The sequence below is a fragment of the Bos taurus genome, chromosome 23 (genome assembly GCF_002263795.3).
Source record: "Bos taurus isolate L1 Dominette 01449 registration number 42190680 breed Hereford chromosome 23, ARS-UCD2.0, whole genome shotgun sequence".
In the NCBI taxonomy this organism is placed as follows: Eukaryota; Metazoa; Chordata; class Mammalia; order Artiodactyla; family Bovidae; genus Bos; species Bos taurus.
The window spans coordinates 28,826,408-28,844,659 of record NC_037350.1 but is presented as its reverse complement, the minus strand read 5'-3'; the positions used below and the strand labels follow the sequence as shown (position 1 = coordinate 28,844,659).

General features: G+C 43.4%; 1 protein-coding gene across 1 annotated transcript; it reads left to right on the top strand.

Annotated features, from left to right (window-relative positions):
- Positions 1-3,151: 3,151 nt before the first annotated feature.
- On the top strand, positions 3,152-16,592 carry TRIM40 (tripartite motif containing 40; the record flags this gene model as incomplete). The annotated part of the gene is given in 5 exon segments (NM_001103306.1): positions 3,152-3,194; positions 3,805-4,352; positions 14,616-14,834; positions 15,120-15,142; positions 15,624-16,592. Coding segments are annotated over 4 exon segments (645 nt in total), but the record flags the coding sequence as incomplete, so codon positions are not given.
- Between the last annotated feature and the right edge of the window lie 1,660 nt (positions 16,593-18,252).

Below are 18,252 nucleotides of genomic sequence, written 5' to 3'. Positions count from 1 at the left end.
ATGGACTGTAGTCTTCCAGGCTCTTCTGTCCATGGATTCTCCAGGCAAGAATACTGGAATGGGTTGCCATTCCCTTCTCCAAGGGATCCTCCCAACCCAGGGATGGAACCTGCATCTCCTGCATCGGCAGGCAGGTTCTTTACCATTGAGCCACAGGGGAAACCCAGGTGATATTCTTCAGTTCAGTTCAGTCGCTCAGTCGTGTCTGACTCTGATATTCTTACTTGGTTCCCAATTTAAAAGGTACAATGGGAACGTAAAGAAGAGTCCCTTTCCAACCCCAGTTCTCCATTTTAATGTGCCTTTTCTTCATGGGAGAGAGATTGAGCATCTTTTCACATGTTTTAGAGACTTTTTTTCTTATGAAGTGTCTGTGTATTTCCTCTGTCCAGTTTCATACTTGTTAATTTTTGTGTGTGTGAGTTATCTATGCATTAAGGGAATTAATCCTTTGATTTTTTTTTATAAACTACCATTTTTATTTTATTTTATTTTTAGCTGCCCTGGGTCTTCACTGGGGCTTGCAGGCTTTCTCTAGTTGTGGAGCACGGGCTCGGTAGCTGTGGCTCATGGGTTTAGTTGCCCTGCCACATGTGGGATTTTAGTTACCTAACCAGGGAGGGAACCCGTATCCCATCGCAAGGCAGATTCTCGACCACTGGACCACCAGAGAAGTCGTAACCCTTTGATTTTGATGATAATTCTAAGTATGTTTTCGTTTTACATTTTCATTTTGTCACTTGTCTCTTGACATTCTTTCGCAATTCCCGCCCCCCCACACACTCAGATCTTTTAAAATATGATTGAATTTATTTGTCTATTCTTCTATGACTTCTATATTTGAATTATTCTTAAGTTGGCATTAAGTGTGTCTCTACCGTCAAGTTGCTCAATAAGCTTGTAGGAAAATCAAGAAAAGTACCTGAATAACTGTAGAAGAAGTTACCATATGATCAGTAAACCAAAGTGGCACAAAGTGCTATTTTTCATCTATCTATCCAGAATCCATTCCCAGCTTTCCTGGGAAGGAGGCTGAGACTGTGGCTGTCTTGGCAGTGAAGCTCCGAATCTCAGAATTAGGACCATAATCCAGATCTTTGGGGTAGTTAAAATTTTTTTCATTCTAGCCAGAGATTTTTTTTCTTCTTTACATGTAATTGTTTAAATAGATATCTTTGTTGTTGTCATTTAGTCACTAACTCATGTCTGACTCTTTGCAATCCTATGGACTGTAGTCTTCCAGGCTCTTCTGTCCATGGAATTCTCCAGGCAAGAATACTGGAATGGGTTGCCATTCCCTTCTCCAAGGGATCCTCCCAACCACTAACTTCCCAAGTCAGATAATTATCAATCTATCTGACAATTCATCTTTCCATTTATTAAGACTTTATTGATCTTTTTGTAAGGACAAGGAAAAGTGTAAAAAGATGACATTTTGTGGTGAAGAAGCCCATGGGCTAAAATGACAGACACCCAGATCTAAATCCCAACTCCCTGTTTACCAGTCTATGGACTCAGCAGGTTACTTAATCTCTCCTCATTTTCCTTTCTCATATTATCTCATGAGACGTGACAAATTAGGAATGTGGAGGGGTCAAGAATTAGAAATTGATGACCAGATGATGTAGTAAGAAGCTTGGGAGAGAGATGTAAGCCAAGTCTAATGCCTGGATTTGTGACTTTGGGTGGTAAAGGCTGTTCTGACAAGGACCAGAGAATGGTTACCAACGTGGTCCCCAAAAGGAAACGTCACTGGATGTGAGCAAGTCAAGGAGCTTAAGGGCCTCAGGCCTGATGGTCAACTACATCGTCCTTGAAATCACCCAGGACAACAGCAGGATTGCAAGGTAGGGTGGGGAAGAGCCCATGAGCTTCATTCACAAGACTCCGTGGCTCATCTGTAACAAATCGGGGGAATTGGCTCTGTGGAGGACAGCAAGGCAGAGGGAGAAAGTGGACAGCCAGAGCTCCACACACAGGTATTTTTATCTGGCTCTGGGGCATCACGCTCAGGAGGTGGTGGTAGGGAGTGTGTAAGATGCTCATTCCATCTGTCACCCTGAGATTTGAGGGAGCCATTGCCTTTGATTAAAAGGCCAAGTAACTCTGACTATGGTGAAAGTAACTTTTTTTAAACAATAATTTTTATCTATTATTTATTTATTTTTGGCTGTGCTGGGTCTTCATTGCTCTGCAGGCTTTACCCTAGTTGCTCTGAGTGGGGGCTACTTCTCGCTGCCGTGCTAGGGCTTATCGCTGTGGTGGCTGCTCTTGTGGAGCATAGGCTCTAGACACACAGGCTTCAGTAGTTGTAGCACATGGGCTTTCTAGTTGCAGCTCCCAGGCTCTACAGCACTGGCTTCATAGATGGGGCACACGGGCTTAGTTGCTCCATGGCATGTGGGATCCTCCTGGATTGGGGACTGAACCCATGTCTCCTGCATTGGCAGGCAGATCTTTACCACTGAGCCACCTAGGAAGCCTGGGAAAGTGACTTTTTAATAAGAACCCCACAGCAGACAGTGGCCAAGTGGGATTGAGGAAGGATAGTATGGAGTGAGATTTGAACAAGAATGTTGGACCTTTTAACAAAGCCTCAGGAATTCCCTAGAGGTCTAGTGGTTAGGACTCCACACTTTCACTGCCAAGGACCTGGGTTCAGTGCTTGGTTGGGGAGCCAAGATCCCACAAATCTCACAGGGTGGCAAAAAAAAAAAAAAAAAAAGGCCTCAACTGGCAACTCTTATTAGTGTTATTCCCCATGGGCTCCCCCAGGGTGAGTGCTGAGGCCAGCCTGACTAGAAGTGGGTGGGCACCGGGCATTCCGGTATCACGAGCAGATGCCATGGTTCTGTGTCACCGACACCGACCACACCTGGATCCCGAGGTATCAGCTGGGCTCTGGGATCATTCTGTGTCCTGACTGGCTTCGTGTCGTATTCACGTCGGAGGCACCAAGACTTTCCTCCTTCCTATGTGCAAACAAGCCACACCTTTCACCAACCAAAGTCCATCTCACCCCTCGGTTAGTCACGCAGCTGTAGGGAGGATGGGCCTCATCACCTTTCCCCCATTTTTACTAACACGTGAGCATATATAATTCGCATGATTTAAAAAGAGCCAGTCGCCTGCTGGCCATCTCTCCAGATCTGGACCGTGAGACACGACCTGAAATCGCCACGGGAGAAACTGAGGTAGGATACCAGAGGAGCTTTTCTGGAGGAGGACTAGACAAGAGGCTTGGGGATGAGGGGATGAGAGTTGAACGCAGTGTTTTAAGGGACATAGGGACAGGAGAGTACTTTCTTCCTTGGGTCTTTGGAGGTGGTTTGAAAAGAAGGGAAAAGGTCTCTGGACTTTTCTCTGTCCTTTTCTTCTTCTCTGTCCCTTTGATTGTGGAATTTGTATAACCCCGAAAGAGATGCTGGTTGACAGAGATGCTGACAGAGGTGCTGATGCAAATGTCAAGTCATAATTGACAGCAGTAGCTAAACTCTTAGAGTGTGACCACGAGCCTTCAAGTATCGCAGTGTGGTTCTCGACCAGTTCCTGCAGCTTCTCTCAACTGAGGGCAAATCAGAGACTTTCAACTTTGAAGTTTACGAAGCTCTGGCTTCTGACAGGGACATTCTGGCCTCTTAACTTTGAGCTGTAAAAATATTCACAGAAAATTCTGAAGAGGAAACATGGTCTTTGAATCACCTACTTCCTCCAGGTGTATGAAAAGAGTGATTTTATGTCTAGTAAAGACTAGGAAACCAGAGAGTAATGTGAAAGATGACATATTTCTGGAACTTGTTGCAGAACGGTGATTTCTGTGGTTCATGCTACGCTCTGTTGATGAAGAGCAGGCGGTTGCTTGAAATTGGAGGGCTGAGTTGTGTCTTCTGAGCCTCTCCAGGGCTGCCTCCTCCTTAGCTGGACTGTCAAGGGTGGCAGGCCGTCCGAAGTTCCTGTGGGGAAGAAGGCCCTAGTAGACAGGACGCTGGCAGCGTGCGGTGGAGGCCATGGGCTCCCTGCGGGAGGACCGCCAGGAAGAGGGCATCTGCCCCATCTGCCAGGAGTGCCTGAAGGAGGCAGTGCGCACCGACTGCGGCCACCTCTTCTGCCGGGCCTGCCTGGCCCAGCACCTGGAGAAGGCCTCGGCCTCAGGAGTCCGCAGCTGCCCCCTCTGCCGGAAGCCCTGTTCCGAGGGGGTCCTGGGGGCCGGCTATACCTGTGACAGCCCCCAGAAGAAGGCATACTGGTTCTGTGAGGAGAGCAGACGTCTTCTGTGCATGGAATGCCGGGTGACCCCTGAACACAAGTCTCACTGTGAACTGCCCATTGAAAATGCCATCAGCCACTACAAGGTAATGCAAGGTCATCGTCGCTATCCCCCTACCACCACCTCCCCGAGTTACTCCTTTCTACTCCCTGTCCTTGATCCCAGGCATGTCATAGAGGTTCAATAACTGACACTTGTCTTTGTTTCTTTTGCTTCATCCTGTTTTAGACCTTTGTCTTCATTTCCCTGTGTATATTTTGCTACTGATGTTAAAGTTTCAATGTATTAATACAATGAATCCTCAGTGAGAGGAGACACTGTCACGTGACATCAGATTCCCAGGAGGCATGACCTCCTCACACTTCTCATCTGTAGTATGAAGGAGCTGGACTAAATAAGGCAAAACCCTTTTAATATTAAGACTATATGGTTCCCTTGATTGATAGTACTAGGATATTGGCCAGAAACATAATCAGGTTTTGTTGATGTTTATTCGCTAAGTCATAGTCCGACTTTTTTCCAACCCCATGGACTGTAGCTCTCCAGGCTCCTCTGTCCATGGGATTACCCAGGCAAGAACACGGGAGTGGGTTGCCATTTCCTTTTCCAGGAGATCTTCCCAACCCAGGGATCAAACTTACATCTCCTGCTTGGCAGGGGAATTCTTCACCACTGAGCCATATTTACATATGTTACCAATTATCCTGTAAATATATTGAAACTTGGAAATTAGTACATGATTCTCTCTTTTCCTTCTTCCTTTGTCTTTTTTCCCTTCCTTCCTACAGTAACTATTTTTATCTTATTTTTAAAAACTTTTATCATCAAAGTGGTACATTCAGATAACACTGTAATGTATAAAGTCAAAACTAAAAATCTTTCTTCCTGTTTTCCCCTATTCTCGGCACCTAGAAGTAACCATTGTTAGATTTTTGTGTATAAATCTTTCAAAAAATTGTGTGTGTGTGAACACACTGTCTAAAACACAGACATATAAGGATTCTCTACATATATTTCTGTGACTTATTTTTATCATTTAAAAATACATCTTGGACATTATTTCATTTTCCCACCAGTACCTTTAGATCTTATGAATTCAACAACTGCATGGTGTTCAGCTCTATGAATGTACCATAAATTGGCTGGTATTGAGTTATCTATACATTACTGTTTTGTTTTGAGATCACAAGAAATGTTGCAACGAGTATCCTTCAACATTTATTTTAAAGAACTTAGAATATCCAAGATATATTTTGATGAAATAATAAGATAGCTTCCAAATTATAATCAGTTTTCCTGTCATCATTTATTACTGAATAACCCATAGTCCCCCACTGATTTGAATCCCAACTTTGTAATATGCCATGGTGCGTATAGACTTGCATATTTTCTTGACTCTATTCTATTCTATTTCTGCCTGGGTGTAAAACCATTTTTTAAACTGTCCTTTTTCAATGTATTTTAGTGTCAGGTAGGTCTTAGAACTGTCAGAATATTCTTATTTTTCAGAATTTTTGTGGATATTTATATATGCCTATTTTGCCAATTAGCTTTAGCATTTTTCAAACCAATCTTCCCCCTCTCCCACTCCCAATTTAGTTTCCATTTGATTGGATGGAAAATTGACATATTTTCACCATGGTGTCTTTCTATCAATAATGAAGGATGAATTTCCAAAGCTTTCTTTTAGATTCTTGACTTTTTGAACACATTTTGAAACAGAATGAGAAAGTGAGGAGTCCAGATCAAGGGTGACTATGGGAAGAGAGAGAAATAACTCAGAAAACCAAAGAGGCCAAGTTCTCTAGTTCTTAAATCATCCCCTCTAAGTGTGGGGGATCACAGGAGGGCAGAGGGAGGCCTCCCACCTGCTGATGGGCCAGTGAATACATGGGAAAATCGATTCACTCACTCAATGATTTATTCAGGTCTGTGCTTTGCGTATGATGTCATGCCAGGCATTGTTGGAACTATAAAGATGATTCATAATCTCTGTCCTCAAGTCTACCTTTAAATTATGACAGGGAACCTGAAGTAAATAAAGAGCAATATTTGTTTAAGAAAGACTTGAGTAAGTTCCTGCAGTGTATCAGTAACTACCATGCATGCTAGGAATACAATGCTGAACAAGTCAGATGCCATCCCTCCTGCCAGGGATTTTCCAAAGAAAGACAGGCAAGAAATCAAACAAATGACAAGTCTTGTATGATCTAGGAAGAAAACAAACAGATGGAGAGTAATGGGTGACCCATGCGGTCAGTGAGGGCCTCACGGAGGAGGTGGCACTGGTGCTGAGACCAGGGAAAAGAGAAGGTGGCCAGTGGGAAGACTGGGCAGGAGGAGATTCAGATTGGGGAGCCCCAGATCTGGAAAAGTCTTGTTGTACTTGAAGAGTTTATAATTACAGTGTGAATTGACAGCATCTACTGACAGATTAGAAATGGGGTGAGGGAATGAAGGGAATCAAAAGATGACTTCATGAGTTTCTAGGGTGAGAAACTAGATGGATGATGGAAAGATAAGGGCTGAGGAGAACAGGTTTGAACAAAACATCAAGTTTCATTTAAGACAAGTCGAGTCCAAGTTGAGACACATCAAAGCAGGATCTTAGATATGCAGCTGGCTAAGAAATCTGAATCTCCAAAGAGAGTCTGAGGTAGTATTCCCAGAACCTAGGACAGTGTGCCATCAAAATAAAGATAATGTTTAAGGGAATTCCCTGGCAGTGCAGTGGTTAGGACTCCATCCTAACCCTCCCTGGTCAGGGAACTAAAATCCCACAAGTCACGCAGAGCAGTCAAAAAAACAAATGAAAGTAAATAAAATAAATTTTAAAAGATCATATTTAAAACTAAGGGAATTGCTGCAATATCCCCAGGAGAGAGTCTAGGGAGAAAAGAGTTTCCAGGGCAAGGTCCTGAGAAAGGCCATCACTTAGACGTAAGATGGAGGGGGACCCATAAGGGAGACTTGGACTGAGCCACTAGCAAGGCTTCAGAAAAGCTAGGGAAGTGGTGTTCCAGACGCTAAGAAAGAAGTGACTGCAGAGTACAATGAATGATGCTGAGCCATCTAGTTAGATGGGCGTTGGCAAAGAAGTGGATGCTGGGCTGGGAGGGGGCACACTCTTTCCATTGAAACAGTGGGGAACGAAAGAAGGCATCTGCAAGGGGAGGGAGTCTTGCAGTTTGGGAGGAGACTCACGTGTTGTGATTTGAGCCACTGAACTGAACTGAACTGAATATTTGAGAAAGAACACCAGCTGTGTGGTTAGAGGTGGGGATGTGAAAGGTTTGAAAAGAGTGAAGCTGTGGTAGGTCAAGTTTGGAAAAGTGAATCTATCTGTGAGTGAAACTGAGTGGGACTGGAATGCGGCATGGAGCACCAACTTGATTTTTGAAACTAGGGATTTAGTGTTTTCTGTTCGAAAGTTATTATGCAGTTTTGATACTTACTGCTTTTTGATTTATTTTTAAATGTAGTAGCATCTTCACCAAATAGTAATTTTTGTCCCTGATATTCTTGCTGTCTTTTCAGAAGGGTTTTCTTATGCAATGCTTCTAAGCATGATGGAGAAGTCCATGAAAGTTTAATTGGTATCACACTAAATTTGTTGCCTACATTAAGAATTATTACTTTTATGGGCCTACATGGTCTTGACCAATAGCGGGATATATTAATATCACTAAGTGTTTTCCTTTATGTCGGTGAATCAGATGTTACACTTCTTAATTTAAATCTCATATTGAGAGTAGCCACTCCAGTTCTCTTGCCTGGAAAATCCCATGGACAGAGGAGCCTGGTAGGCTGCAGTCCAAGGGGTCGCTGAGGGTCGGACACAACGGAGCGACTTCACTTTCACTTTTCACTTTCATGCATTGGAAAAGGAAATGGCAACCCACTCCAGTGTTCTTGCCTGGAGAATCCCAGGGACACCAGAGCCTGGTGGGCTGCCGTCTATGGGGTCGCACAGAGTCGGACACGACTGAAGCAACTTAGCAGCAGCAGCAGCATATATTTTATAAGAGTAATTTTTTTGGCAATTGGTACATTGTAGATCCAAATGAGAGTCTTTGCTGAATTCATATATCCTTTAACTTAATTTCCTGACATTTTCTATATGTATGATCATGTGGACATTGTCAGGTTTAGTCATCAACACCATTTTTCTTCATAAAATATAATAGACTATACCTTTCTTATCTATATTTTGGGACTTGTTCTGTAAGGAGCATGTTTTTTGAAAATTGGTCTTTTTGTTTTTTTGGTGACTGTATAGGGAAAGGTAACTTTTTGCCTTCTAACCACTTTTTGTTTGATGCATGTTGTTAGTAAGTCATTTGAGAGGATTTTCAATGTTGCTAGGTTCTCATGTTTCATCACTACTTACTGCCCTTTTTGGTCAAAATTTTTTTATTGTGAAATCACATTTTAGGATCACAGACTTTAAAAAAAGCATTTATTAATTCAAAACAGATCTTGAACCATTGCTTATCTTTCAATTTGTCTTTTTTCTCTCAAACTCCCTGAGGAATATTTTAGTAAGATAAAAGTTAGTAGAATTTTGCTTTTTAATTTTAATGAGTACCTTATTCACATAATATGCACACACTAAATATTATCTTACTGCAAAACTGGATGAATAAATATTTGTTTTTAAAAAGGACTTTACCTTATTCATTTTGAATACCATAAATGATAGATCTGAATTATCTTTGATTATTTCATGCATTTATCTTTATTGCTGCTATCTTTGCTTCCTTTTTTATTTACCCAATGTTCATAGTTGACTATAAACTCTTCATTAAAGCTACTCCAGAAGACAGGACTGTGATGTTTTGAACCAGATCTCAGGAACAGGCCTGACTTTGACAGGCAGAAACAGATAGCATTTCTGGCAGAGGGAAGTAAAAGAGAGGTGTGGCTATATGGGGCGTGTTCGGGAAACCACAAGCAACTCCATTTGGCTCCTGTGAAGAAAAGGGAGAAAGTAGGGAAAGGGAACACAGAAAACATAATTGGGTTATTGGGGAGAGGGGGATCTTGGATATTGGGTTAAGGAGTTTGGACTTATCTTTGAATAAGAAACTCTTTTGCAGACAGGAGTAAAACAGATAAAAGACAAAACATGACTAAGATTTCAAGTTGGATGACAGGCAGAATAGTGGGTCCAAGGACAGAAATATGGCAGTCAAGAGTAGTGGATTGTGAAAGAGGGTGGGGAATAGGAAGATAAGTTTGATTACTCCAGACTGAGTTTGATTATTCCAGGCTGAGTTTGATTACTCCAGACTGAGCTTGAACTGCCAATAGAGCAGTGGGAGATACTTAGGTCTCAGCTAGAAATAGGATTGACTGTTAGGACAAACATCTTTCAGGAAATTATGATAAAATCTGAAGCCTGACATAGTTCAGCAAAAGAAACGGGTTAAAGAAACAACCTCGCAATGGTCAAGGAAGGACAGGGTGTGGGAGGTGGGTAGAATGGGGTGGGGAGAATCACATCAAAGAAGAGGAGCCTGAGAAGAAGGCACCTCTGAAGTCTCTTTCCTGGAGTTCACTGGTGACCTTGGAGAGAGCAGTTTCCAAAGAGTGATAAGAAGCAAAGGCAGATGCTGGGAAGCAAAAGGGCACGAGGATGTGAAGACAGTGAGAACCGCCTACTCCTTCAAGAAATGTAGTTGTGACACCAGAGAGAGTAAATGGAAGGGGTAACACGGTGAAGGTTATTTGCTTGTTTCAACTTTGTGAGACCTGAATGTTCATACTTACACAATTCTCCACCCCACCTGAGCCTCCACCTTCACCAGCGAGGCCCCTGAGTAAAATTCACATGCCCTTCCTTCTGTTTTATTCCTTCTCTGCGGGGAAATGCATGCAGGTAACACCCATGACGTGACAAATTTTTAATAAATTCCTAGTGACATCACTGCCTCTTCTGCTTACTTGTTGTTTCCTTGAATGTCCTTGCTGATGTCTCACCCACAGCCCTTTGACTTTGGTTCTATCTTCTGAATCTCAGGGCCAGAAAGAACTTTCAAAGTCATCTTATCCAACCCCAGCCTCTACCTGTACGTCTCCAGTGATGCAGGACACTTCTTTTCCAAAGAGGAAGTGAAGCAAAATGACAGGGAAAAAAAAGAAAGAAATATCCCCCATGAACAGCCAACAACAACGAAATCCCCTCTCCTCCATTTTTTTTTCACCTGAGTTGAAACAGATTTATTTAGTGAAACACACACTCTTCAGTTAATTGCACACTCTTATCTTTAGTCTGGGCTTCCCTTGTGGCTCAGTTGGTAAAGGATCCACCCCCAATGGGTTTGATGCCTGGGTTGGGAAGATCTCCTGGAGAAGGGAATAGCTGCCCACTCCAGTATTATGGCCTGGAGACTCCCATGGTCTGTACAGTATTCTGGCCTGGAGAATTCCATGGACTGTATAGTCCATGGGATCACAAAGAGTTGGACACAACTGAGCGACTTTCACTTTCTACCTTTAGTCCACAAATCCCGTATTTGTTTTGTTTGTTCCATTTAATTTAATCACTGTTCCTCTCTCCTCCATGGGTAACTGCTTAGTGTTTGTTATATTTTCATTTGTAGACAGTTTGCAAAACACACATCGCTGCACTGTGTGTTTATATATTGAATTAACAAAATTACATGATGGGACTCATCTATTTCTTTTTTCCCCCTCAACTGGGCCCCTTGTGGGATCTTAACTCCTGAGCAGATATTGAACCTATGCCCTCTGTGGTGGAAGCGTGGAGTCTTAACCACTGGACCACCAGGAAGTCTCTACTTCTTGCTTTCCATTCTACCATGATTTGAGATCAGGTCACGTTTTGTGGGTCACACGGTCCATTGTTTCTGATAGCTGCCCAGTGTTCCAGAGCAGACGCCTTCCTCATTTTACCCATCCATTTCACAGGAACGGACTCTACGTGATTCCAACTCTGTTACCACGAACAGTGCTGTAGCATACACAGTATCTGAGAACCTGAGTGAGGAATTCTCTGGGATTTTTACCCAGAAACGGGACCACCGGATCATAGAGGTAAGCACACCTCGGTGGCCAAGATCCTCAACAGAATGCTGTGCTAGTCCACCTCTCACCAGCCCGCAGTGTGGTTCTCACACCCACGTACACCCCACCTTCCCCAGGTGTTATCCGTTGTCTAATTTTTTATTAATCTGATAAGGGTCAAGTAATATTCCTTTGTATTAATTTCCATCTCTCTAATCACTGATGAGTTTGGGCATCCCTTCTTCTGTAAATTAATTGTTCATATTCTTTCCCAACTTTTCTTTTGGTTTCCTGTCTTCTTATTTATTTCTAGGCTTTCCTTTTATTTATTTATTTATGTATTTATGGCTGCACTGTGCAACTTGTGGGATCTTAGTTCACCAACCAGGGATTGAATCCAGACCCACGGCAGTGAAAGCATTGAATCTCAACCACTGGGCTGCCAGGGAGGTCCCTAGGCTTTCCTCTGATGTCCTGTATATAATAAGTCTCTTGTTGGTTTTAGACATTGCAGATATTATCTCCTAGTCCATCATTTCTCTGTTAGTTTTCTCCATAGTGTTGTTATTGAACAGAAATATTTAATTTTTAAGGTCATCAAATTAAATCATTGTCTCACGGTTTGTGCTTTGGGGATTTTATTTAAGCCAAATTTTCCTTACCCCCAGGCCACAAATTTATTCTTTAATATTATGTTCTATTAACTTTATAGTTTTCCTTTCATGCTGTCTTTAATCCATCTAGAGTTCTGGATAAGCATATGGCTTTATTTTTCTCTGTTGTTGTAAGCCAGTTTCTCAACACCATCTCCTACAGATTTTGTCTCCTCTCTTACTGATCTATATACTACTTTTTCTTTTCTTTTCTTTCAGTTATATTGAGATATGATTGACAAACAGTAGTATAAAAGTTTAAGATGTACAATGTAATGATTTGATGTATATTCATAACAAAATGATTATTACAGTAAGTTTGGTGAACATCCATGATCTCTTATAGACATGAAATTAAAGGAATTAAAAAAAAACTTTCTTGTGATCAGAACTCTTAGGATTTACTCTCTTAACCACTTTCATATATAACATACAGCGGTGTTGATTATATTTATCGTGTTGCACATCCATCTCTAGTACTTATTTATCTTATAACTAGAAGCTTGTACCTTTTGACTGTCTTTATCCAATTCACCCTCTTCCTATTCTCTACCTCTGATAACCACAAATCTGATTTCTTTCTTCTGTTTGTTCATTTTGAAAGTACAATTGACCTGCAATAATATGTTAGTTCCTCTTACACAACATGCTGCTGCTGCTAAGTCGCTTCGGTCGTGTCCGACTCTGTGAGACCCCAGAGACGGCAGCCCACCAGGCTCCCCCGTCCCTGGGATTCTCCAGGCAAGAACACTGGAGTGGGTTGCCATTTCCTTCTCCAATGCATGAAAGTGAAAAGTGAAAGTGAAGTCGCTCAGTCTTGTCCGACTCTTAGCGACCCCATGGACTGCAGCCCACCAGGCTCCTCTGTCCGTGGGATTTTCCAGGCAAGAGGACTGGAGTGGGGTGCCATTGCCTTCTCTGCTTACACAACATAGTGATTCAATATTTTTATACATTTCAAAATGATCGCCAGGACAAGTCTAGTTACAGTATGTCACTATACAAAGATATGACACAGTTACTGACTATATCCCTCCACACTGTACATTTCATACCTGTGACTCATTTCTTTGTAGTTTTTCTTTTTAAAGTCTTTTGTAAACATGGGTCTCTCCCTGAGCTCTCTCTTCTTTCATTTTCTAAATGTTCTTGCCCCAGCACCATACTGTTTTATTGCTAAAGCTTTGTACGCCCTTTTATTTAGCAGGGCAAATACATTTTGTCACCAGTCTAAAAAGGGATGACAAGGAGATTGTTTCCAGAATCTTTCGCTGTCACCCCCACCCTGTACCTTTCTTCCATTTTGAGTGATTAAAGGCCTGTGTTGATATCTGTATCAGCTTTGTTTATTTTTGCCTCCTACATAGTTTTTCAAAAACCTGAAAGTAAATTTTTTAGAAACTGAAATCATTCATTATATCCTTAGTTTCCTGGACACAATGACCCATCCAGACACTGATTTAAGATTTAGAGAGAGGTCCCATGCCTTCCTGGGCTACAGGTTTACCTCTAAGAGAGGATTCTTGTCCATCCCAGCCAGGGTGGGGGAGTGGTACCAGAGGCTTTGCATCTCCTAAGTCAGTTCTCACTAGATTGGCTTCACTTGTTAATGAGAAGTAGTAAGAGTTGCCAGTGATCAGCACAAAACTTTTAGGTGTTGGGAGAAAAACACCCTGAAGTCAGAGTAGAAAAGATTCTGTTACTATCTGTTATTCCTGTATAGTTAAGGCTTAAAAAAACCCAAACTACCTCTTTTCACCATCATTATCCATTAAATAAACTCTTGTATTTCTTCCCCCAAGGATGACACATAGAAAGCTGCCTCTTTTTAGGCAGAATTTTCCTTTAGCCTCATCCTGGGATCAGGACACCCACCACTCCCCCAATGTGTTCCGTGGGCATCACTCTCCCCCGTGGTCTCATCATCAAGCATGTCTGTCTCCCTAGAAACGACTCAACCGCAGGATCAGGAGGCGCAGACAGCTCAGAATTCAGGAGGAGATACTGCAGGAAATGCAGGTGGGTTTCTTAGAGTCTCAGGAAGGACTCCAGTCTGGCCATCTGTCTGTCTGGAGCAGCCTGCTGCAAGGGGAGTGCCTGGAGGCTGGAAACATGGGTGCTGGGCTCTGTCTTGGGGTTTGTTGGCTGAGTGGCCCGGGGCAAGTCAAACGCTCTGAACTTCATGTGGTTTATATGATCAATGAAAGCCAGTCCTGCTCCACCTGGTTCAAGGCAAGAATCAGAGACAAGCAGACTATCAATTGAAAATTACTCCGTAAACCGTAGGTTTCTTTGTCTCTGACCATCTACCCTTCTATCTCTCTTGCTCACTTCAGTGTGGGGTCTCTCCTCACGTTATGACCCGAGAGGGTTAAAAGGCAGTGGGAGGATAAAGCAGAGTCTGTGCGTGTGTGTGGGGGGGGGGGCGGTTTGGGGGTGTGTGTAACATGCATGTGTGGATGTTCACAAGGGTGTTAGGTGGGGAGACGGTGTCCCGGCATTTTTGAAGAACATGGCTGCCTCTTTAACACCCATGACAGGTAGAGTCAATGTTTCGAAGGGAGGAGGACTGAGAAATCAGCATTCTCACTCAATGCTCAGAGGCGGAGGGCTAGGCGGAGCCTTCTGACATCAGATCTTACAGAATTCCTTTTCTGGAGTTTCAGGCAGACCATGGGACCCACAGGCTAGAGGCTGAGCTGGAGCAGCAACCCCAAACCAGAAGACAGCTGGATGCCCCCGCTCAGCAGCGGCCAGACCAGCGGAGGGATGTGTCAGCAGAGCTGTCCAGAAGCCCTGGCATCTCCAGGGCATTACTTCAGTTCAGCAGCCTGGTCACTGATCCGGAGGGGATGGCCAAGAAACTGGACACCAGCCTGCTGAAGGTGCGTGGGTGCCTTCCAAAGCCTGGAATTCTCCCCAAATAGTGGGCAGCCTACCCGTAGTATCCCTCTGGGAGGTGTAAGAAGAGACTTCTCTGTGACATGTGGTGGTGGCCTGTCCAAGGCTGCCCAATGCTGCTGCAGCAGAGTGGGTACACAGAAGGGGTGCACCCCTCCAGTCCTCAAGGTGGCAGTCCCGAGTGCCATCCACTAGTGGGGTGGAGAGGGGACTTGGAGGGAACAGGAACCTGAGAACTGATGGTGACTCTCACTCTTTCTCTCTCCTAGGATGCCGGTGACCTACTGAACAGGTATGAGCTATCCCATCTCCCTTCCTACCTGTGCTTCCACACACAAACCCACATCAACCTAGATGTGTGTGGGGGCTTTCTCAAGGTCAAGGAGTTCCACTGTTCCTTTAACTTGCATCTTCATGCTACATGGACAGTGGAAGAGTCAACAGAATATACTGAAGGATTTTTTGTTTCTAGGAGTGCTCCAGAGCAATTAGAGGCTATTTATCCCAACTTAGAGGAAAGAATCAATGAGTCACTTGTCCAGCCATCCTCAGCGGCTCTGACCTGTTCATCCCTGGGCCATCTCATCTCAGACTCACCTCACCCTCCTGGCTCTCCTTCCCCCAACCTGTCCAGCCTCCCATTAGGTCTGCCCGATGGCCCCTCAGACCTGCCATCTCCTGAACATGACCTCCATTCCTCGTCGCCAGAGCTGTGACCTGATGCCTGACCCTCAGACCCCTGGACAATAGTCATAGCCTCTCTCCTGAACCAGGCTTGTACTCTGGCTCCCGCTGCAGGGGTCAGGACCCAAGACCTCTGTTTTCCTGTGAACTGATGGTAGCACCCATCTCTCACCATCTCATATTGAAATGAGAGCATCATTTGAATGGTATGAGCTCACAATGGTGAGACCACATCTGCATGTGGAGCATGCACATCTGTTGGAAGGAACATTTCTTCTGAGCTCCTGTAGCACCTGGTATCTGTACCACTCGTCTGGCACTTTTATTATTTTTGTGATGGACAGACTCTACAGTGACCTCTCATGATTCTCCCTTCATGGTGTTCATACGCTTGTGTGATCCCCTCTCCCTGAGTGTGAGCAGAACCTGTGACTTGCTTCTAATCAATGGAATATGGCAAAGGGGATGGGCTGACACTGCACGGACTGCATTACACAAATGGGACGCCTCCTTGTTAACACTCTCCCTCTTGAGATTCTCCTTGCTGAATTGATGATGTGAGTGACTCTGCGGCCAGCAGGCAGCTTCCAGGAGCTGAGAGCAGCCTCCAGCCTTCAGCCAACAGGAAGCAGAGGCCCTCAGTCTTGCAGCTGCTGAAAAATTAATCCTGCCAACTGCCTAAATGAACTTGGAAGTGGATTTTTCCCCAGTCAAGTCTCCAGAAGACAACCCAGCCCAGTTGACACCTTGATTGCAACCTCATGAGACCCTAAGCAGAGAACCCAAACTTCTGATCCACAGAAACTGTGAGGTAACAGACGTCATAGAAACTATGATATAATGAATACAGATCAATGAATAGTACCTTTGTATATTAATTATTTGTGCATCACTTCTTTGGGTGAGTAATAACAGTGACCCAACCCACATCCATCTCACTTGTCTGATGTATAAAATGAGACTATTTTTTTAAATGGGACTATTAATAATACCTACCTCATAGGGTTGTTGTGATCATTAGATGAGTTAATATATTAAAAAATATTTATTTACAGTGACTGGTCAGAGTGAGCTCTATATGTGTTCGTTATTATTACTAACATTTTTTAAATCTTTAATTCTTTCTTTGAGAACTACTTGTGTCCCCTCCAGCACCCTCACCATAGCTTCCCATGAAGCTTGGTTAGTGGTGGAGAAGTCCCATTTTCCTTATTTACATGTCTGATCTTATAATAAACTTTTCTGTTATTTGAACTAACTTGAGTGAGTTGCCATTCCTTTTACTAGAAAGAGCTGCTACAGTGTAAGCTGTGAAAAAACCAAGTGTGCACAATCCTCTGAGGGTGTTGGAGAGGGTGATGGGGAGCTTGGGGCTCTGGACTCCAGCACTTCCTGGAGGAGGGAACCTTGAGACCAGACTGTGACAAGCAGAGTGTGGAGGCTCATGGAGCTACCTTATCTTGAAGTCACCGTGTTTTAGGATCAATCCACTTCCTCTGCACTGAGTCCACACTCCAAACAAATGAACTTCAATTACCCTGCAAGTGCTGATAGACCAACACGAGTATTTTCACTCACTAGCAGTTTTATTTCTTAGTGTAAGAAATATAAATTCTATTTCTGAATCCAAGTCCCTTGTTAGGAGCATGCCCAATAATAAAATATTCACACCTACCGGGGGACCCATTTCTGAACAAGGTAGCCTGGTGGCTAAGAGCTCTTGGGTCTGACATAGATCAAAATCCTGGGTGCATGATTTTGGCTGAGCAAGTGCCCAAAATTCACCAGACCTCAGCATTTTTAACTTTAAAATGTAGATAATAATAGGAGCTACCTGGCAGGGTCACTAAGATTAAGTGACATAATACATGTAAAGTCCTTCAACAGGCCAAGATCTCTCTTTAAGTTCTAATGTATTCTTTAAATATATATACATTTTTTTAAATTGGAGAATAATTGCTTTACAATGCTATCTTGTTTAGGCTGGGATCTTCATACACATTTACCCTAGAGGCTAATCGTCATTTTTAAAAACACAACTAAAACCAGTGAAAAATAAACAGAAAAAGACAATCCATGTTTTGGTGGAATCCCAGGTCTGGGGACTTGGGGTATGTTTTACCATTATATAAGGACTTACATGTGCCTTTTTCTTTTTCTATTTTTTTTTTTTGACTACACATTTTACATGAAATACTGAACATTCCCAGGAAAAGCAATTGTACCTTCATTTTCCAATTCCTCACTCCTGATCTCCCCATGTTTTCTACTTGCTAAACTGAGGGCTTCCCTCATAGTTCAGCCCATAAAGAATCTGCCTGCAATGCAGGAGACCTGGGTTCGATTCCTGGGTCAGGAAGATCCCTTGGAGAAGGAATGGCAACCTACTCCAGTAATCTTGCCTGGAGAATCCCAGGGACAGAAGAGCCTGGCAGGTTACAGCCCAGGCGGTTGCAAGAGTAGAACATAACTTAGTGACTAAACCACCACTAAACTGGGGATAAACAACAGGGAATTCCCTGGAAGTCCTGTGGTTAGGATGCCAGCTTCACTGCCATGGGCCTGGGTTCAATCCCCAGTTGGAGAACCAAGATCTTATAAGCCTTTTGGCCAAAAGAGGAAAAAAAGAAGAGGGTAAATAACAGAACTTTTGGGGTGACTTCTAAGTCTGGGCCTCAAGACACTGTGCCTATCTCCCCTTAGAGTTTGCACCTGGAT